Genomic DNA, 23326 nt, shown 5'->3' with positions numbered 1-23326 from the left:
AGGATGACAAAAATTATCATTCAATGTGTGTAGGAAAATAAATGTTTAAATAATTTAATACAGCTTACATACTAGCTTTCATCCTCAATGAAGTTACTGGCAATTTGTTATGCAACTCTTTGAATAGGATATGTCCTAATTAATCATTTTCCTGGTGGCTTGCTAATGTCCTGGTAATCTAAACAGTTGCTTAAGATCAGCCGTCCCCAGCAACTGGACTACAGACTAGCCATCGATCATTTGATATCAGACTGCACAGAAAGATTAAAAACATTTCTGCAATTTATTTTAATGTAAATTTATGTAGCTCAGGTCTCCAACTGATCCTGCGTTATTGGCACTGGAAAACTGTCTTATATAAAACCAGTTCTGTGGTATAAGGTTGAAGACCACTGTTCCGAATTAAATGTCAGGTTTTTACATCTGATAAATGCTGTAAATGTAAATGTACATTTGTATGCAAGAGTGAACAGTGTGTGATTCTTTGCTGAGTTTTGTGAGATACTACTACATTTACTGTTCTTTCACACTCACACAAACATGCTTGCTAGGTTATTACCAATTATTCCTGACATTTTTTCAGAAGAAACATTACACAAATGTGAATTCATAAATGTTCTTGGTGGAAAATCTAACACTATGTTGCACTTCCCAATCCTTTTCCCAGAGAACCTTCTACCATCCTGTTCTCAATTCTAACAGTTTGCCATATTCATCATTACTATTAGGAAACACCAGAGCCTAATTAAGAAAAACAATCTGGCAGAGGGCCTTCCAGGAGCAGGACTGGGACCACACTGGTGTACACTCTACCTGTAACGCAACGGCGCATATCTGGGCCCAGCTCCATGCCATTGGGGCATGCGCAGGTGTACTTGGGCGAGTGGTCTGTAATCTGAGGGGCCTTCAGACAGAGGTACTCACAGCCCCCGTTGGGAAGACTGCCAATGTTACAGCTGTCTGCAGCTGTAGAAACACACACACATAAACACACACACAGAAAGGGGATGTTATCACAGCACCTCAACCATTTGTTGAATGCTGTAGAGCTACAAATGCACCCCTGTGACTTTGTTAGACTAAATAGCAAGTCTTTCACGTTCACCACATGATTACCCCTCAAAAAATGGAGTATATGAAACGAAGATGCTGCAAATTCCTCTGAGAAGGCGCAATCCCTCTCTCAGTTCTTCAGGGGAGTCATGTCAGCAAGAGAATCCTTGTTCATTAAATTCATTACACATAGAGAATGACACAAGTACACACATGTGCAGAAAGACGTGAAGGAGAGGTGTGTGTGGGGAGGGGATTTCTGGAAATCATATGCAGCCCAGGCCAATCCCTGAAAGGATTCAGGTATCTGGTGAGATGGAAATAACAGAGCTTTTCCACCACAGTGGAAAGCTCCCTAAGCTCAGGCTACCTTGAGATTGCTTATTGAATAATATTAGATTGCTGGATACAGTTTAAGCCGACGTCTGAATTCACGTTTGAGAGGTGTAAATTCAAAGAATATCCCCTCTGGTTTTGTAGACATTTTGAAACAAAGCTGACAAGGCTCATTCATGTATTTATTCATTCATGTTTGTGCCTCTCTCCATCTCCTTGTAACATGTACAGAAACAAAACCTTCTTCAAACATTTAAAAAAGTATTTATATTGCCAATTACACCACAGGAAAATATCATGCTGGTAATATCAAAACAGAGATTACCATAATAAAAATCATCACCATTAGAATAAACCTGTATGGATCATTATTCCATACTAATATCTTGCGGGCAAATATTTGTGTTTTGCCAGAAGGATGCTAATAACTGCAACAATTTGATTTAAATGTTTCCCATTGTGACGACACCTCTCACCTTTAGGCTGCCGTAGTTCATGAAAAACCACCACATCCAGGGGGTTGTTGAGGTGCTGTGCCAGCAAGGCCACATCGTGACCTGTGTGACGGTTGACACTGTAGATGGCCTCATTCTCCAGATCAGTCCAGTATACTCGATCCTGTGAGGGTATGGGATATACTCAAGAGAAGAAGAGCAGCAGACCCCTGCCTAGTCTTCTGAGAATGAACCTCGGGGAGAATGTAATTAAGGCCTAAGTTCAGATCTGGTTCTAACTCCCGAAACAAGGATTGCAAAAAATCTGAATCATAGAACTGTGAACCTGTTCAACCTCAACAGTTATTTTATTGGCTAATAAAATGCCTTTCCAAAAGGTCAGTTAGACTTTTTTAACTGGCCTCCACAACCAACCAACCGAACCGAAACTCAATCAATCATGCTCAGGTCCACTGGAGAGCTTGTGGTCAGAATTCTCACAACCCGATTCTGTCACAAAAGGATTTCAAAGGAATGTTAACGTCTTCTTCTTTTGACCTCAATGCAGTATTCCAGTTCACTTTAAGCAGGGCAAGCCAATCTTCTATCTCATACAAAAATTGTCAGGTGATTGCATCGACATATATAGGGAGAAAAAAGCAGTCTGTAGAAAAAAATCCACAGACACAGGCTCAGCGTGGACTCGAGTTTACCAAACGTGCCGCTTTAAAGGTCAATGCTGCGGTATCAGTTCTGTGGTCTAGGCCCAGTGGTGCATTATCCGAATTTTTACCATGATCCAACAGCTATGGCCCTTTTATTAAAATCCTGACATAGCTAAAACTTTGGGCTTCGGAAAAGGCATGTGATAACCTGAGTGTTGATTTCTTTAACTCTTAATTATAACTTCATCACCGGGTTTCTTAACTTTTGGAGATAAAGTAAATTACTTAAAGCCAAAACAGATTTGACTTCCTGCCTCTGGGATATCTGCACTGAATAAGTGTCTCTCTGTGTGAAACATGTTGGAGTTTTGTTTGATTCAGCAAGAGGGGTGCTGAGAGTTTTGCAGGGTTCCCTGCCTTGGCAGGGTCTGTGAGCCTTTGTGAGGAGGTTCACTTTAACCCTGACAGTCAGCTAATGCTGCAACCATGGCCCTCATTCCTCAAATACAAGAAAAAAAACTGTAAGACAAAGAAAATCAGCTAATATTGGTTCCTCCTCCCTGGGCCTTTACTGAGGTACCCTGGTGGAGTGGACCATCGATGGTCCTGTCACCAGGCCGACCAGTGATGTACAACCTCTGTTGGATCGCCCCACCACACTGACAACTGAACCTCCAGCTTCCCCATCACTGAAGCTCCTTTAATTTTCTCCAAGACTTAGCTGAAACTCACAACGTACAAAGACGAGAAAGAAAAAAAGAAAGGAAGACAGATAGCCTCACCTCAAACACTGTAAGGGCAAAAGGGTGTCCCAGGTGGTCCATGGACGAGAGAAGCACTTTCCTGTTGTTGCCATTGAGGTCAATGCTGGAGATGAGGTGGAGTTTGGAGTCGACCCAGTACAGGCGCCTGCTGGACAGGTCTGTAAAAGCAAACACAACACAGTCAGCTATCAACAGAAAAAAAGTTTAAGCTAAATGTCCCTGAAATGGCCATGTTAGGCTATTAATGGTAAATGGAACCGTTTCTGTATGGCCTGAAAAAAGCCTGAGTGCACCATAGCACTCATTATCGCTCACAATTTTAAATTGCTACAGCAGTATATTCAACATCATGCAATTTCAAGTGAAATCAATGCCGTGTCAGAGCAAAAAAAAAAAAAAAACTGTTCTCAAAGAACCAGGCTTTTTCCTGAAGAAATAATTTGTTTTCATACTCGTGTACCAACATTTGATTCCACACTTAAAGCTACCTTTCTTCTGCACCCTGCTCAAGCATGACCACTTTCAAAAAATGGACTCCTGCTCTAGGGGGAGAGGAATGATGAAAATATCGACAGCGTTGCTTGTGCAATTCCATTTAGTTTTTCCTAAACTGCCGAGTGATTGATGAAAGGTAGGTGAAGTGAATGATTTAAAGCTCCAGAGGCTGGTCTTTATTACTACCACTCTTCTTTCCCTCGTTTTCACTGTCACTTTTACTATATATTTTTTTCCTACTTGTTCTTTTCATTTGTTTAGCTCTTAGACCCCCCGCCCCGCTCCTCACTGTTTATGTTTAGATAAATAAAGTCTTTATTTACCGAGGGTTATGCCATTGGGCCACTCGATTCTCTCAGAGACCAGAACCTGGCGATCAACTCCATTCATTCCAGCCTTTTCAATTTTAGCGTTGCTTCCCCAGTCTGACCAGTACATAAACCTGCAACAAGAAAGTTAACAGTAAGAGCTTGGTTCACATACTGTGGGTAGAATTCTAGATTTCTAAATTAATGTGGCCTGGAGAATAAGTATCAACCAAGTATGAACTATCAACCTAACCTGTTTGCATTAGAGCAACACTGAGCATACAGTTAGTGTTTCCTTACAATCTCACATGATTTTTAAATTGTCAGTAGGTCTTACCTCTGTAGGGTATGGAAGCTTGTCTTACTGCAATTTATCAGATGCCCTTATCTTGAGCAACTTACAATCAGTAGTTACAGAGACATTCCCCCTGGAGCAACTCAGGGTTAAATGTTTTGTTCGGGGACACAATGGTAGTAAGTGGGGTTTAAACATGTGCCTCTGGGGTCTTCTGGTTCATAGGCAGGTTACCCACTAGGCTTCTAGCTACACATAATTATGTTTTGCAATTTATATTATTATGTAGAAAATACAGTAATGTCTCAAACAGTTCTCACCCTTGTCTGGGGTCAACAGCAATGGCACGTGGTTCGCTCAGGTCAGTAGTGATCAACACTCTCCGCCTCTTGCCATCACTTGTGGCCACCGAGATGGTCTTGTCTCCAGAGTCAGTCCAGTAGATGTTCTTATGGACCCAGTCCACAGCCAGACCCTCTGGGGAGTGCAGAGCCGTGTCGATCAGCGTTACCTGCTTGGAGGCATCACTGGCTATATTGATGTATGCACTGAGGAGAGAGAAGGTGAGCATTCTTTAAAGAGACAGGAAAAGTACTGTAACATCCTGTGGCTTGTGAGGGTGATGTGTGTAATCCTGGTTGACTCGTTTGAGCTCAATCTCTTAGAGTAAGAAGCATGAGAAGGTGGGGCCATTTTGGTGACTTTGTCTGCAGCTGCAGGGTGGTTTGTATGTGGTTGCCATTTTATTTGGGCCAGAAGGTTGTGGGTTCAAATACCAAACCGCCAAGGTGCCACTGAGGTTGAGCAAGGTACTGTCCCCATACACTGCTCCCCAGGCACCTTTCATGGCAGCCCATTGCTCACTAAGGGTTAAATCACTGATGGGTTAAATGTGCACCTGTGATGTGTATTACAATCACACTTTTTTTATTCACTTTTTTTTTTGTTTGCTGAATAATTTCCAGGTGGACATGGTGGAAACTACAAGGTCATAACATGCACTATGACAAAAAGAGTGGATATGACTCAATGTTTCTGTCTGTCTTGTGAAGTAAAATATACAGATATAGCTTTATCTGCTCATTGACTGAATTATTATATTAAGCATCATCATTCCATTGAAGAGTCATATACGCAAAGACAATGTGCCCCACAGCTCCATAATACAGCGTTTCATTCAATCAATGTATGCTTGTTAGGTGCAAAATACATTATACAACCAAGCTTTTCTAAAATAACAGCAGCTATATACCAGTGATGCAAAAGGCGATTGGCCTAAACAGCACTGCAGCAACACCCCGACTGCTGGGAAGCAAATTGTCACCACAAGGTTGGACCTTTATGACCAGATAATGCACGATCTGCAGCATGGTGGGCTAGTGCACCTGTTAACAGATGCTGCTCTGCCACACGACGCCTCACCCAGAATGGGCCTGTCTCCTCTTATCAGAGAACGACGACACAGGACTCTTTTTCAAGAATGAGAAACTTCGCTAAATCACTGGCCTGGCACATCTAAACATTAGTCTTCCTTTCTGGAGCTCCATTAAAGTGACACTGGGCTGGTAGATGGCGAGGTGCTCAGTGTGTTGGAGAGCAGGTGGCAGTGAGATGCTCTCTTTGCCTGTCACACTGATTGGTATCAGGTGGCAAGACTGAGATTCCAAACAGTGGCGAATTTGATAAATAAGAGGAACAGACTCTCTCATTAATTTCTCTATAGCTGTGTTTCTCTTCAATTGTGCAACATTGCAAACATTATTAAGAGGGAAAAAGAAAACAGCTAATTCCCGATATTTAGGACATTATCATTTTAAAACATTCATAGCCAAAAAGTTGAGATCATACAAACATTAGGTAAACATTAGAGTAGTCATATTTGTAAGTAGGTAGCACTGACATTGAACACATGCAGGAGATCAATGCTGTGTAAGAACATCATGTCAGTGATAAAATGTCAATGTCCCTGTCCCAAATGCATTCCCATTAACATACTGTATGTGTCTTGTAAGAATTATCAAAGCAAAATAAGAAAAATGTGACCGTTATTTTGTCCAGAAAACCCTAATATGAGCCTATATTTCACACACCCCCGTCATATCACCACAATATCTAACTGCATGTTTTAAAAAAGGAATACATTTTTCAGTGTTCAAAGAAATAAAATCTGAAATTTAAAGAACTACTTTATATTTGATTAGATGAAAATTGCATTAGATTATTTGATTAGAGTTTCCTTTAATGAAGGACATTCAATGCAACAAATTGATGACAGTTTCTGTAATTTCATTTGAAAGCTTGCTTTTCTACAGGCTGGTGTAAATAATTGACAATAAGAAATCTGATTGGCCTACTCTAGCACTGAAGACCCGAATCAACACAGACATATTTAAAATGAAAAACACTGATTGCACTTGGAATGACACTAGCCAGCTTCTATTGTAGTATTGTGACCTCTCCAGTGATTTTAAAACACATGGTTGAAAGTGGTGACCCTCAAAGTGCATGTTGTTTTGGCCAGACATTATGCTCAAGATGTTCAAATTTGTTGGATTGTTTTTTTATTAATCTATATGTATATGCTGTTCTCTCTCTCTCTCTCTCTCTCTCTCTCTCTCTCTCTCTATATATATATATATATATATATATATATATACACACACACACACACACACACACACACACACACACACATATATACATATATATACATATACATATATATGCATGCTATAAATTATTCAGCTATTCTCTGTGAGGCAGGAATCCCTGTGTGCCTGTTGCAATAAAAAAATCTTGAATAATGCATTATGGTTCATTTTATATTCTAGCTGGTCACAGAGTAAATAGCAGCTGATGACATTCTGAACTGATGCTTTAAATGTTGCGTTAACAGAGCATGCTTTGTCAAATCATGTGCAGCCCCCTGAGAAAAGCAGGCGGTGAGAAGCTCACAGGCCAGAATGAAAGGTAGAATTGAGTTAGAAGAGTTAACTAGTATGACAACAGATGGGAGCACAGAACACTGTTCTGAATTAGTCCAGAATTAAGTAGTTGGCTGTGTGACAACTATGGGCTCTTCCCATATTATATTAGGCTAATAAAAACATGATTAAAGAATAAAGAATCTTCTGGTTGACAAAAATAATAACGCTCAAAAAAAGACAAACATGGGTAATAGTTTTTTGCTCTCCAAGTTATCAATCAAGCTGGCAAACATCCCACATGTACTATATCTGGCACATAGTGTTTGTAATAAGTACCTTGATTTTTGCATCATGACAGAGTTACCACCTACACAGGACACTGATGGGTACAACGCAAGCACCTAGAAATTCACTGTTGAGAGCACAGTCATGGCTTTGCTTCCCTGTCTGCAAATATGTGCATCACAGGCTTTGTTGTTTTACTCCTTCCTAATCCTGTTGCAAAGGCTATGCAGTGGAGACGGGGAGATGAATAATGAAGACAATTACTCAGGAGGTGAATTAGAGGCAACATATGGTGAAGCCAGGATGATTTAGCTGCGTTCCTGCAGTCTGTCAGAGCTCAGGGGGACACAGCAAGAGGGAGAGGATGGGAGCCAGAAGCAGGGACAGCAGCGCATGCAGGAGGGAGAGAGCTGAAGGACAAACAGGCCCCCATTGGTCCTCCTCACACAGTCTGTCCAGCATTGCATCACTCAAACAGAAGCATGAGCATTAAAATGCTGCATTAGGTCCACCTAAACTATGTTTTTCAACCAAGACAAAGAATTACATGCAATATCCCACACTCTCTCTCTCGCATTAACTCACTGCAGCTAGACAGTTGAAAAAAATCGCATTTTTCAGCACATCAGCACTAATTACACCATCTCTGGTCAGTGATGATGCAGAGGAATGAAGAGATAAAGGAGTGATCAGAGAAAGGAAGGGAGTGCTAACACTCCTACACTCTTTGATCTGAGGGAAATTCTGAAGTTCCACTCCCCCGCTATCAGCCAATTATCACCGTACAAGAGACAGAAAGAGGGCGGGGGTTGCTTGGTTTATGTTTGTGTACGGCCACATAAAAAAGAAAATCCTGTTTATGATGGCACACACACCTTCACACACAAATTAGCAGCTCGGCACCTATGCTATCGCTGTCTGTGTGCATTGAAATGCAAACTAGCTGCCTTTGAGGAGAGCTGCACTAAGGCCACGAGGAGGAATGAGTCTCCTTCCTCCATCCAGGGTGATTAGTGCTAATTGTGCATTATCACAGCCTCATGAATGTACCGCGGTAAAAGGGCTAAGCTGAGGAGGGGCCAGAGTTGCGAGTGTGTGTTTGGGAGTATGCTCATTTGTGTTTGATTGGGAGGGAACAGCCATGGATGGCTGAGCAACAGAATTGGCACATAATATATAATTTATAAATAATCCCATCACAGCCACAGAAAAGAGGGACTGGATAGTGAAATAAGCAGACGGTGGAGTAACAATGGCATTCACACACAGGCACACAGACAATCCCGTAGTACCTGTAGATCTTGCGGTGGTACAGATCACACCAATACATCTTATTGGTGGTGACATCGACGTCCAGGGCCACAGCATTCTTCAGAGTGGGCACCACCTGGGTGTAGTCTTGCCTTAACAGGTCAATGCGTCGGATTTCGTGACGATTGGTGAACATCAAATATGGACTCTGGCCTGGAAAGAGGAACAAGCAAATCATCAATACACATGTAAGCAAATGTCATTAGCTAAAGTTATGTTGTTAGTTTAGCTTTAAAGTTATTTTGTAATACTGCTGTGCAAATAGGATCCATTACAGGGCAATAAATTCAAAACAGTGCGGTCACACAGCGCGTGTGATTGAACAGACAGAAAAAAAAGCAAATATTAGCTCTGTACACATCTAAGGTGTGGCTGAGGGGAATTGTCAACCTCCCAGATCCTGCTTCCTGTTGGTTTTAATGCAAAAGTTCTGCAGCTGTCAAACAAAGATGAATCCGTCCTCTGGGGTGGTGGGCATGTTTTAGCTATTGACTTAAGAGTGGACTTGGGAATGCATTCTGATACTCATCCTACATTGACTCATACACACACACACACAAACAGACAAGAGAGCGCAGTTAAAACACCCCAAAGAGAAATCTATTTCCCAAACTTCTTTCATTACCCTTCCTCAGGCCCTCGATTAATCTTTCATTGGGCGTTTCTTCCTTAATAGCTCCTGTGTGCTCTGAAGCCTGGGTTGGTGCGTGTCACTCTCGTCACTTTTCCTTTCACAGGGATAAAGACCCTGATTCCTCTCTCCCTCTGATGAATTTGTCCCTAACGACAGGAACAATGAGAACATGTGGGTTTAAAGCCACTGATCTGGACACGTTCCACTAGTGATGAAAATACTTTTTTTCTCCCAAATCCCCACATAGAATAGGCCAAAATCTTCTGGATTTTTCAAAGACCATCAGAGGAATGAGAGGCTTTATCCAAGGTGCTCAATGGATGGAGTTCTTTAGTCCATTGCCCTACTTCTGCATGAGTTTTGCCATGCTTACAGAAGTCTATGATTGGTCGATGAGGCTGCGATTGGAATATGGTTTCTAATGGTGCACCCAGCCGCCCCTTTGTCTGCACCGTGTCCACCTTCTGCTGCAGAGCGAACCCCTGGACTGAACTGTGCTACCGAGTGCATCCCCCCACCCCCAGGCTGTTCCTTTGTTAAACCCAAGCCACGGCATTCAGCCAGGCCCAGTCCCCTGGCAATCTTCTCAGCTCCCACCTACTGTGCACGTGCGCCCCTAGACCAGGGCCCTGATTCCTAACTATAATCATTGTGTTCCTGAACAACAAACATAACTTTGAGTTTAGTTGAATGACACTGGCTGAACTGCATCAGTTTCATGCAGCGTTGGGAAATATATCTGTAGAGGAAAACACAGTGTTCTGTATCAAAAGCAAGTCGAGTCAAGTAGTCATGCTGGTACAGTGCAGTGGGAAAAGGCCACAAGATTTCACCGGACCACAGACCCCCCACTGTCCAATAACTTTCACCAAGTTCTGCTTGCTGTGCAGGAGAAGGCTCCGGTCACAGAATGAGAACAACGCCCTTCCCCCAACCTCCTCCTGCTATGGTGCCATGGGCTGCTGCACAGCCAGCAAATATTTTCATTTCCAGCACAAGTAAAGATTCAATCATGTCCCCCCTGCTGGATTTGTAGCCATCAATTTCAGCTCTTCCTCTGGGAGAAGTGACTGAGAGATACCATTGCGTGTGTCTGTATGTGCGCATGCGTTTGTGTGTTTGGTTCCCCGTAACTAGTGCTGTCTGCTGACTGTCTGTTCTGTGTCTGTGGTAAGTCCCTCCACAGCACCTTCTGTGGACTGAAATTGGTCAGGACTCTCCATCCTAGATTGGAGAGGAATTGCAATAGAACCAGAATTCAAAACTGCATTTATTCTGATAATTCCAGTAAACACAACTAATTAAATTTGGTTGTCTGTGTGAATTTGACTTAATGTCATCAGGATGCGTTAAAATATAAAGAAAACTGATTAATGCATTTCTTATGTTATCTAATGTCAGGATTGCCTGCAGCTGGGCTCCACACCGGAACCCAATCCTGACGCCCCATAAATGCCGGAAGTTTCCGCCCGTTCGGGGTCGCTGGCATTTTCGTGAACTCTATGCACGAACTTGACCTTGTTTAGTGTTATGTGTTTTGAGTTCTGGCAATCGCCACACGCCTACGGGTTTGTTTATGTTCTTTATTTAAGTTTAAATCGTTTTCGGCCACCGCGCCAGTCTTTATTTGTATTTCTTTGTTTGTTATAATAAAACCCCCTTCCCAGCATGTCAAACCTCTGCGCTTCCTTCCCTCGTAAGTCCGTAGTCGTGACAGAATGCCAGCGACCCACCCAAAAGCGCAGAGGTAAAAAACAGAGGAGAAGAAACGCCGCGAAGGACGCAGCCCGGCGCGGCGAACGCGGACACCAGGGGAGAGACGCGCCGCCCGTTCTGGTGGAGCGTTTTCTCCCCGAGAAGCCGTGGTACGCGGCGCCGCGTGATGACGTCACCCCCGGGAAACTCCGCGAAACCCGGAAGCGACAACGTCGGCGGGTGAGTGGGCGGAGCGAGGACGTTGGCGTCGGCAGCAGCGAGGAAGTGACGTGGGCAGCGAGCGCAGAAGATGCGACCTCCACGATCTTCGCCATGTCGAGCCAAGAACTCTGCGCTCTGCTGGCAAGGCTCCCCGTGGACTGGGACGACACGGACGACGACGAGAGCACGGGAGACGAGAGTTGGGCTCCGCCCATCGCGCCAGTCTGCGATCGTCGCAAGGTCCGTGGGGTCCCACGTCACTTCCAGGGGGGTGAGAAGCGGCAACAACGGCGGCGTTCCTCCAGCGAGGAGGTGGGCAGCCTCCAGCCCGAATGGCCAGAGTACTGCCCATGGGAGCTTATCGCGCCATGGGTCCAGGATGTCCGCAGGGTGGACGACCCTTGGAGTCACCGGTGGGAGGACACGGATGACGAAAGCGATGATGACGTGGATTTTCGGTGGGCGGTCGTTGCCGGGATGGCTCCGCCCAGCGTGCGCGTCCGAGATCATCGCGGCGTCCGTGATGACCCATGTGACTTCCGGGGGTACGAGGTGGACACGGACGACGACCAGGATGACGCCGTTTGGGCAGTCGGTGCCGGGATGGCTCCGCCCATCGCGCCCATCCAGGATCGTCACGAGGTCCGTGGAGACCCACGTCCCTCCCAGCAGTGTGAGGAAAGCTGGTGGAAGAGGGCGACGGGAGGTCGCCAGCCAGCAACTGCGCTGCCGGGACTGCCTCGCAGGGAATCCTCCATTCCTGCTCCAGTCGTCGACCTGCCTTCCCTCTGCCCGGACGTTCCCCAGCGAAATGGCAGTGCAGCACCAGCGCCCATACCTGCTGGAGAAGACGTCCACCCCCCTCCACACCACACACCTACCACCATCTCCAGCGACGTGCCCAGCCCCGTGTGGGACAGCCCAATTGTCCCGGGACCCTTCAGTGGGGCAGCAGACACTGATAAGACCACCACCATCCTCTCGTGTCTGCTTGGGTCAGCATGGGGCTGGAGCACAACCCTCTGGCAGCAGGGAGAGACAGACAGCAGTTTTCGGGACTTCCAGCAGAGACTGAGGGCGGAGTTTGATCGGCCAGAGCCTGAGCCAGGGATCGAACTCTGCCCCTCCACCACATCCAGCGCCAGTCATGATCCGGGGCAAGAAGACCAAGCACTGGCGGGCGACGAGAAGGTCGCGCCTCCCGAGATCCTGGCTGTGCCCCCTGAGGAGGTCCCGGAGTGCTCAGAGAGGGAACTAGACGACCCTCTCTTCTGTCTGTCTCTGTCTGTGTGTGTGTGCGTGGCATATGTGTCCGTATGTTGCCCCCACTTCCCCTCTTTGTGTCCACCAGATGGCGACCCAGCCGCGGAGCCGAACCCCAGGGAGGAGGTTCCTGACCCGAATGTGCTGGTCCAAGGCGAGGTGGACAAGCCCCAAGGTACCCCTAAGTCCAGCCGGGGGGGGGTGCTCCCCCAAAGAATTTTTTGGGGGGGTGCAGTTCGGGTTGGGGACTCCTCCTGAGGGGAGGGGAGGTGGGGAAGCGATGGAGCTGGGTCCTCCGGTAGCCAGTGAGGAGGGCGGGCCAGGCATGGGCCTGCGTCTGCCTCCAGAGGGGTGGAGCGCCATAGAGCCCCCGGGTAGGCATGAGGACCCAGATGGGACAGGCAGGAAGAGGGCCTGCTTGTCCCAACGGACGCAGAAGGGGCTAGCCGGATGGTCTGGCAATGCCCCCCCCTTGGCACCAGGGCCGTGCAGCGAGAGGGGCTGCATAGTCCCAGAAGGCACCAGCCTGGGGTGCCTGGAACAGTCGCCGGAGGCTCTGGGACAATCTCCCTGCGCGGTGCAGGGGGTGACACAAGACGTGTCAGAGGGGACATGTGGAGACAGGGCCCACACGTACCCAGATGGATCGGCCCTGATTATTGTGTGCAGGTACGGGAGTCCGGGGCCGCCATGCGGGACCACGCCGGGGAGCCAGGCCGAGGGTCCGGGGCCGCCATGCGGGACCACGCCGGGGAGCCAGGCCGAGGGTCCGGGGCCGCCACGCCTGACCACGCCGGGGAGCCAGCCCGAGGGACCGGGGCCGCCACGCCTGACCACGCCGGGGAGCCAGCCCGAGGGACCGGGGCCGCCACGCCTGACCACGCCGGGGAGCCAGCCCGAGGGACCGGGTCCTCCAAGGGGAGGATACAGCAGGGCAGGAGCCCTGTGGTTGCCGCCATCCGCCCCGCCGCCTCCACTGATGGTACTGTTGGGGCTCCGAGGACGTAGCCCTTGGAGGGGGGGCTCTGTCAGGATTGCCTGCAGCTGGGCTCCACACCGGAACCCAATCCTGACGCCCCATAAATGCCGGAAGTTTCCGCCCGTTCGGGGTCGCTGGCATTTTCGTGAACTCTATGCACGAACTTGACCTTGTTTAGTGTTATGTGTTTTGAGTTCTGGCAATCGCCACACGCCTACGGGTTTGTTTATGTTCTTTATTTAAGTTTAAATCGTTTTCGGCCACCGCGCCAGTCTTTATTTGTATTTCTTTGTTTGTTATAATAAAACCCCCTTCCCAGCATGTCAAACCTCTGCGCTTCCTTCCCTCGTAAGTCCGTAGTCGTGACATCTAACGTCATCAGCAATTTGAAAAGCTTGGACCTGTGAAAAGGGGGGGGGGGCTGTAGCTCAGAGTCAATGTAAGTGAATATGATAAAATAGATGACAATGATTTCTAATAATTTTTCCCTGCCAGGCTCTGTTGCATTGTGTTGTGTTCTGAATAATTCTCCATCAGCCGGGTCTAAAGTCTGGGATCATTAGTTTTATGCCTCCGGCTTTTCTGCTATTAGGAGCCTCGCCCTGAGCACATGACATGACATGTGGTCCCAAAATCGTGGATCCATAAATCCCAGAGAGACGTTCCACTTTGTGAGGGAGTTCTTTACACACATGCTATGAGAACTCAGCGGGATCTCCATCATGCTGCTGTCTGGCTGCCACCAGAACCGGAACCTTCCATGTAGAAAGTAAATGAAAACAGCGGCCGCCTTCCCTGCATTCATTAGACCGCTTCAACAAGCATCACAGCAACTCAATCGCAGAGAGAGGGATGACAGCGCTGTCTGTTTTAACAGGTGTGGTGTAGGCTTGTGGGATATTTTATATTTATACAGAGCAAGGTGTAGGGCATGACAGAGCAAGAGAAATGAATCAGAATATAGAAGAGAAACAACCGAGTTGTGAAAACCCTTGACATCGCGTCAGAAGGCTTCATTTTACTGGTTCTAATGTAGCTCTAATGTGGTTCGGCTGTATGTTTCAGGTCAGTGTCTGTTCTGGGAGATCAAGCCTCATCAAAGTCCTCTTGCAGGCTGTCACAGTCCTTGTTGCTCTATATTTCTGACTGCTGCAACACTCAGGCACCCCATAATGTAATGTGGTGGCCACCTTGCCTCAGGGTGGGAATGGTGTTCTCAGGATGATATGCTGTGTCAGGTTTGTCCAATTTAGAACTGAGGCCAAAAAACTTAGCTCTGTTCTACGTTGGCTTTCAGGAAAATCAACCATGGAACTAACGGCACATTTACACCTTGGACTACCAAGATTGGACATGGTATTCACCTGCATCCTCATTTTCTGTATTATTGGTGCAGTTCAATCAGATATGATTACCATGAAGTCCTGAGATCCAATCATATAAGCCAGACAGACCTCAAGATTTGATCATATTCCCATTTCAAAAAGCCCAGGCAGAATGTGTAAGATGTTCACAATGTCTTAAAAGTGTCCTCAGCTTTTAACCCATCACCCTCAGTGAGCAGTGAGCAGCCATGAAAGACACCTGGGGAGCAGTGTGTGGGGATGTGCTTTGCTCAGTTGCACCTCAGTGGCACCTTAGTGATCATATTAAACAAATTAACTTTTTTCTTCATACTACAGAGCATCTGATCACTTTTACGTTTAGGGGTGCAATAGTACTCTGTAAAATACCGAACCAACATGCCCTTGTGGGCCGCAGGAGTTCAGTTTTGCAATTTTAAAATTGTTCCAAACAATTACTCATGAGGAGAGCTTTTGCCCATTGGCACTACCAGTTTAACAGGCTCTGGTACTACGGCCATCTCCCTGTTAGATAATATCAAATCACTGTTGTGGTCCCACCCACTTGCCCTCTCTCACACTGAGCTGCAGTGCAACTCGCACCAAGACAAAACAGTTTAAAGAAGCACAGTCAAGCAACTTGAAAAGGTGACCTGTAATAGTTCGGGTCTGTGTGTGAGCACGTAGAGAAGGAGTTAAACCATGAACAAAATAATAAATGGTTAATGTAGATAAGAACAGTTCCTTTAGGACTAATACATTTTTGTGTTGTGGGAAATAAACTGAATGGCATGTAGAACATGTGCCTCCATTCACTTAGTTAATCATCTCACTTCACTCCATTTTCAGTAGCTCAATAAAAAATGTGCTCATCTCATTATTTTCTATGGGTATATATAGCATTAACACTGCATACTGCACCTTTATAATGAGCAGGATTCAGCTGTGGCCAAATTGCATGGGCTCAAGGTCATGTACAAGGAAAAAGTCATTTTAAGATGCAACTCCAAAAGGAACCTAAACTCCAGAACATGTCTGATAAGACCAAGTCTGATATTATTACCCTGTCTCTGTGCTGACATTACTATTTTAACCAAACTCAGGTCCCATCCATCCCAGACTGTAATTTCTGAAGTAGGTACTGAGCTGTTGATGTTTGACTCATTCATTAGTCTCTATTCCTTTAATACAATGTTTGTATAGACTCGAAACAGTCAGGTAGCCTGAGTGCGGCTCTGTAACGAGGTTCACATTGACCTTTACTTAGACAAATGTAAAAGAAAGACAGCTATAATAAGAGAGCACAGCTACATTGAATGATATTGCTAAGCTGGGAGACCAGTGTGCAAAACACAAAAGAAAGTAGCTGCCCTGATGAAACAGGATAGTAATTACAGTGTGCAAACCAAGATTGTTGCCAAAATAAAAGGCAAATAACAGAAATTAAATGCTCAAGGGTAGAAACATATTTCGCACATTTACCATGAGAAATACAACATATTTATTAAAAACATGCAAACTGTGAGAATCACAAAAATATTACCAAAACACAGACATAAAAAGTTGACCTGGCAATGTATGATAGAAAATATGATAAAAAATTTTTATCTATAGGTAGGTATTCTGAGCCTATAGTTAACAGACTAACCCTCTGTACTGTGCAGTATGAATTAGGCCTACAGGATCATTTTTGATTATACCGGTCTATCACAGAAATATCTGCATTACATGTGCAAAACATAATTTTTGCATTACTTTTGAAAAATGGAGGAGGAGCAACTTGTTAAAAAAGAGTGGTGCAACTTCGATAATCTGACCTGAGTAAAGTTAGCAGTAGGTATTGTATTCAACAGATCTTCACAGATCTTCAATTTTCTTTAATTCATTAAACAAAACCTAGAAATATCCACTTTTTTAATGACGCTACTCTTCATATTTAAGGTGCTTGCTGCACCTTTGAAGGTATGTGATGTTTAAAAAAAAAAAGTTAAAAATGGAAATATTTAACATAAATGAATATAGTGCCTTACAAACTACATGCGTAAATCTATGTGCATATGTAAATCTATGCACTTTCACAATGAAAGCCATAAATAATAGGGTTAGGTTTATGTTTTGGGTTAGGCTTAGTCTTTTATTTTGAAATTTTGCATACCGCCAAAAGTACAGCGAGTGGAAGAGCGGCTGTATTATTTTGTACTATTTCACAATTTCTCGGCTGCAGTAATTCAAAAATCATTGTGTGTGTGTGTAAGTTCACAGACATACATGAACATGAGTAAGTTCTATGAATGTCTGTCAAATACAGGACCCACTGCTAACTTTACTGAGGTCAAGACCTTTATGGTAAATATGTTCCAATGTTCTCATATTTATAACTGCAGATTTGCAAAATAAATATTTTACATTCACAGCTACCATGAAATATGTAAAAAGTTCATTTCAGCTGCAGTGTCTTTGTTATAAGCATATGTTACCCATTTAAGATCAAATTATATACTGCAATATATAGATCTACCACACACCCTCCATTCAATATTGCAGCAAATCATGCACACCCCTTCATGGCAACAACATTACCTGATGGCAGATGCCTCTTTGAGCAAGATAATGCAATCTGTACATTACAAAAACCAGCTCTGGAATAGTTGGGCAAATTCCATTGCTTTCACAGAAAGAAAACAGTAGCTGCACAGAAAAGCCAAGGAGCACATTTCTCCTTTATTTCCTCTCCATACATACAATGTCTTGTCAGCTGTATGAATTTAATTTGACAGGAGAGTTCAGAGTGCTCACAATCTCACACATTCTGAGTATCTGACTGATAACCTAGCATAGGCCAGGGAAGCTATAATGAACAAATCTGCATGAAGAGGGTTGTCAAGTAATTACAGGTAAGAACAGAAATCTGATTTAATGAAAAGAACTTCCTCATAATGTTCGCAAAACAGATTTTCACTTGTGTGCTTAGTTTAAAATAATTATAGATTACTTTATGTTTTACTCACTTATATTTTATATTACTTTTTTGCCTGTGAAAAAATACACCAACTTTAGATTTATTGTAATATGTGAGTCCCAAATGCACAGCCTATGTCACTTAATGAAAATGTCAGTTAAGACTTTAAGCACCACTATTAAACAAGCCTCCTACACTGAACAAAATGCATTTTAATGTATAAAAGACAAGGTATAAATATTCTAACCAAATACACTATTCTTTGCTAAATACATACATGCAAATGTGCAGTTGTTGGGTCCAAATTGACTGGCAAACATTTTAGTCAATTACGCTTCCATATGCACAGAATAAAAACATGACTATAAAGAAAACATTAGAACCCTAACCACCACAAATGCAGTAACCTGTCACAAAGATCATACTACAATCCAAAGATCAAATGTAAGTCTAATAACATGGACACTGTGGACACTCTACTGTCTTCTGTTTCAATAAACATAATGCCATGTTGTTCAATTTAACATTGGAGTAGATATCACGTATAGTTGGTAATTTAAGAAAAAATACCTAGAATTTACAGATTATCATTATAACAGTATATTTACAAACTAAATAGAAATGATGTAGTTCAGAGCACGAGGGCCTTAGAACAGGACAAAGACTAAAAAGGTCTTTGTAAGACTTGGCATAAGAGATGATGAAATCCATTATATGTTTTAACAGTAAAGAGGGTTCAACTTGATTTGACCATGCACTTTTCTTTTGTCGTGTTTGTATGATTATGTTAATACAGAGCATCTGCAATCTCAGAGCATCTACTATCTCCTTTGGTGAGGAATGAGAAAAGGCGTAATCGCATTAAAATCACAGCATGCCAGCATAGCCAAAAGAAAAAAAGTGCATAAATGCAGGCTGGGGTGGCACAGTGCACTTAATGGCATCCTCACTTCAGCTGTCACATCCTATTGTTGCAGGAGAAAAAATACCCTGCAGTCTAGTCTAGAATGAACAGTACAACAGGGTGAGGAAAGGAAAAAAATTCTAATTAATTTCATTCAATCTATACTGTTTCAGAATCCCAAAAGTCACAAACACTGTATTTACTGTAGGACCATCATAGCTAAATAAAGTGGTCTAAAATAATAGCAGCCCCACCCTCCCCTGCTCATCATGCTGGGTGCAGTCAGGTGCATAGCTGCTCAGAATATACAATCTTTCCTCATCAGCTCCTTGTCATTGATGCACTCTGCCAGCCTAACAAAGACCTTCCTTTTCTGACAGGGTCTATTTACACCAATCAACCAGAACATTAAAACCCCTTGACAGGTAAAGTAAATAACATAGATTTTCTCATTACAATGGCAACTGTCAAGGGGCAGACATATTAGTTAGCAAGTGAACAGTCAGTTCTTGAAGAATAATTGATTGATGCAAATCAAATAGGTAAACATAAGGCAAGGCAGGTGGGTCTGGGCAGATTAAATACAGGGCTGGCAGGGGTTTCCACACAGCAACCAATACATTGATGAGCATTGACAAAATACTGCCCTTGGTTCCTGGTCTGAGGAAGAGATGGTAGTAGGATGAATCACAGCAAAAAGAAAACAAGTCAGTCAAGGGCATGTAATGCTCTGGGTAGTATTCTATTGGGAAACCACACACCCCCCATTCAATATTGCAGCAAATCATGCACACCCCTTCATGGCAACAGCATTACCTGATGGCAGATGCCTCTTTGCGCAAGATAATGCAATCTGTACATTACAAAATCCAGCTCTGGAACAGTTTGGCAAACAAGAATTCAACGTGTTTGCTCCATATTGAATCATGGATCTATGGGATGTGCTGTATTTACAGAACTGCTAATATACTGATGCTAAATCTTGCATAAAAGGTATTCCTTCAGTGATTCAGAAATGTTCTGGTAGAACAAGGCATTATCTGTAATATGTCGGGCAGGACGCTTACATGCTGTGGTTGATCACTGTATTCGGGTACTAAACAATGTAAAACTGCATTTGGCACACAGGAAGCAATCAATACAGTTTTCACAGCACTTATGGCAAATCAGAGGCATTTCTTTTTCAGGCTTCCTCATTAGGAAAGGGATGGGTGGTTAATAGCTTAACCTGCGAGGAGTGATTATGTTGACATGTAAAGCTGGTAACCAGCAAGCAGGTGTTGCACAGCCTACATTTACCCATGAACATTCTGGCTGTGTGCATTATGCCCAGGGCACAAAAGAGCCAGCCTGCGCTCCTGTGCTCACATCACGGCCAATGGCAGCAGCACAAAGCCGGACTGAAGCTGCTCCCTCTGGTTCGCTCCTTTCAGACAGATGGCAAATATTTGCCCGCACTGCTGATAGCTGTGCAAATGGTGCATACAAAGCTACTTCATTAGTTTCAGCCGGTGGCCCATGCCGAATGCCTTACCCACAGCCTTGCAGGTCTTGGTTACCGGGTCCATCTCGTAGCCCTCGTAGCACTCGCATTTGTAGTCACCTTTGTAATTGACGCAGATTTGACTGCAGGCGTCCGGGTTCTCACATTCGTCTATGTCTGTGGAGGGACATTGGAAAGTCATCAGTAACGTGGCGCTGAGGAGCGCGACCATGGGGACGCGACCCCCACTGCGTGGGAGGCGGCCACGGTCCATTGTGCTAATGAATGAGCGCTCATGCACGCCTCCTCCAGCCTAAACGCTCATCAGTTTCAATTATTCTGCAAAACCTCCTACAGGATCAGCCTGCACATGTTTTCAGTCACCTCTACAATCGGATGAGGACATTACCTCACCCTCTTATTGATGATGCTGGATGATTTAGGTGGTTTAAATGTGTTTTATTACAATGTCTTGGCTTGCACAACAGGAAGTAAGAGGTTATTATTATTATTTGCCTATTTGCAAATTAAGTTTTAAAGTATACCTTAAATATTCTTTACAGTATATGGACAATATATGCATTACAGATTAAGGTTTATGCTCCACAACTCAATACAATAATTGTCTATTTGCGTGACAGTGTAGGTGAGGGGGTTACAAATGTTTGGTGGCTTTCCAGTCTCTTCTCACTGTTTTAAAATACACAGCCTAGTCTGCAATAGTCTTGACCCTTTTTTATCCCAGTTTTGACCCTGTGACTTTGTGGTCTTCTGCTTCACGGGTGACATAAGGTCGGAAAGTACTTGATCCCCACAGGCAGGACCGTTGGCAGATTTTACAATAACTCACTATTGTCTCTAGAGTGAACCCAGCCACTGGGGAATAGATAGATGTCTTAATGTCTGAATGTTGTAGACTAAAATGTAACACATTGCACTTTTGAAAGTCCAGGTTTATTGCTAAATGAGAACACTGTCCTTTCCAGGTGACTCTCTATATAAATCTTCAGGGAAACTTATCTGCTGAGTCAAACATTGATCACCATCTGTCCGCTTAAATAACATCATTACAATGTCCTGACAATGTCAAGCAAAATGGGAAGGAACAGCACAATCAATTTTAAGCTACCTCCAGGAAATGACACCTAAATGGTTTATCTAAACCATAAATAAAATGTAGATGTGACACTAAGCGATTTCTTATATCAGTCCAGAGTGCCAAGTGCCAGCTGACCACCCTTCTATCTTTGAGAAAGCTAACAATGGTGGCAATGTCACACATTGTTGACCTGCCATAAGACCTCAGCCATATTTACCTCCACATGTTTTCTTGTCCAGCAGTTTGTACCCTGAGGGGCATTCACATTCATATCCAATCTGCCTGTCTGTACATATGTGGGAGCAGCCTCCATTGTTTTCAGCGCATTCGTTCAGACCTGGGAGAAGGAGGGAGAAGTCAAAAAGTCACACTTTTCATTGAGATTGCCTGCAGCAACCTGGCAGGTGAGCGAGGCACGTTTCATCCCCGAGGTGTGGAGCAGAGCACCATAGAACTGGAAGATTATGGGAGAATGGCCTGTGTATGTAATCTCCCGAATCCCAGAAAATGCCTGGAGAGGTAGGGGCTCACATTATACTGGGGCATGGGAAAAGCCTCATTTGGACTGTGTGTGTTTGTGTGTATGTGTGTTCTGGAAAAGATCTTTCTGGACTGGATTCAGAACAATGGGGAGAAGTACAATAAAATAATAGCTTTTTAAAGCTCAAGTTTCATATGAAAGTGGCAGGGGTAAGAATCTGAGCATATGAGGTTTCATTTATTTGCCTTAAAAACCCCAAAAACATCATGGTTGCATTATAACAATTCACATCATTCTAACTGGCTGATCTAACCAGGCAGTCTTACATCAGATAAAAATTCTCACAAAAGGTTGAGACAACGGTGGTAATTATCTCTCTCATGATGTGTGTGTGTGTGTGTGTGTGTGTGTGTGTGTGTGTGTCTGCTGCCTTCAGCCTTGCAAGTAAGACATGGTGATTAAGAGCCTGTCTGCCAATAGAGACTACAGGTGAAAGAGTAAGCTGAACAGAGGGACTCTAATGGAATCATGTGACAAAAAGAAAAACAAAAAGGCTTCTAAAATCTATTTAACTGGGATCTTCCAAATGGAGGACTACTGGATATAAACCATTAGAATATCTCCACCAATGTATGTTCCACTCTTTTATCCAGGCTTTTCATTGAATTTGTTTCCAGGCCCTCAGTACTATAGTGGTGGCTGGGCACCTCAAGCGTTGCAAGGTGTTGCTGCTTTGGCACCATATCTTGAGGGGCTCCAGTATACCCTGTGCTCAGAGAGGGAGCTGCTGCAGGCTGCCAGATGCCCCCACTAACACACTCCCCCTTCATCTGAGGAGCCCTGCCTCTGGGAAATGAGCTGCCTGCACTGCTGGTACATCATTATGTATTTTACATTAAAGATTTAAACGAACACTATGATGAGAGGGAGGGAAGAAAATGTTTTACAAACACAGCCTGCCATTTTCGGAATATCATATCCATCTCATTAGTGAGCTGCAAATTCACCCACTTAGCCAGACAACGCTAGTGCACTAGCAACTGAAATGGCAGAAAGTAAATATTAGACACTCAGTGAACCATGTTGAAAAGAATGAAATATTGCTTTTACATTTATGTGAATGTATAATTTTTACTGAGGTGACAAACTATGACAGTTTGGCTCCATAAATGCCACATTATCTATCATGCTCACAAAACAGTGTGCTTCTCAGCTATAATTTCTATGTCGCTTGTATGATATTGTATGTCAGAAGTGTCAAAAGCAGGCAGGAATGCTGTGACTGAAATGTTATGGCTGTGCCACTTTACGAGACTATACAGCAGCACAGCATTATTCCTATCATCCACTGGTGACAGCGTGGTAATTGAAACGGCAGGTGGAAATTGATA

At 44.1% G+C, this 23326-nt stretch overlaps 1 protein-coding gene across 6 annotated transcripts in view; it reads right to left on the bottom strand.

Moving 5' to 3' along the window:
- The window catches only part of lrp8 (low density lipoprotein receptor-related protein 8, apolipoprotein e receptor), a 115534-nt gene that overhangs the window by 8061 nt on the left and 84147 nt on the right, over positions 1 to 23326 (bottom strand). For all 6 annotated transcript variants that reach the window (XM_029000976.1, XM_029000979.1, XM_029000978.1 and 3 more), the window contains exons 8-15: positions 21672 to 21791; positions 20407 to 20532; positions 8855 to 9026; positions 4671 to 4898; positions 4071 to 4189; positions 3271 to 3410; positions 1866 to 2007; positions 814 to 966 (exon numbers count right to left, since the gene is read on the bottom strand). In XM_029000976.1, coding sequence (XP_028856809.1) covers positions 814 to 966; positions 1866 to 2007; positions 3271 to 3410; positions 4071 to 4189; positions 4671 to 4898; positions 8855 to 9026; positions 20407 to 20532; positions 21672 to 21791 — 1200 coding nt within the window. The remainder of the gene's footprint in view (positions 1 to 813; positions 967 to 1865; positions 2008 to 3270; positions 3411 to 4070; positions 4190 to 4670; positions 4899 to 8854; positions 9027 to 20406; positions 20533 to 21671; positions 21792 to 23326) is intronic.

This window comes from Denticeps clupeoides, chromosome 13, assembly GCF_900700375.1.
Source record: "Denticeps clupeoides chromosome 13, fDenClu1.1, whole genome shotgun sequence".
NCBI lineage: Eukaryota > Metazoa > Chordata > Actinopteri > Clupeiformes > Denticipitidae > Denticeps > Denticeps clupeoides.
The sequence above is the reverse complement of the archived record's forward strand: the minus strand, read 5'-3'. Positions and strand labels throughout refer to the sequence as shown.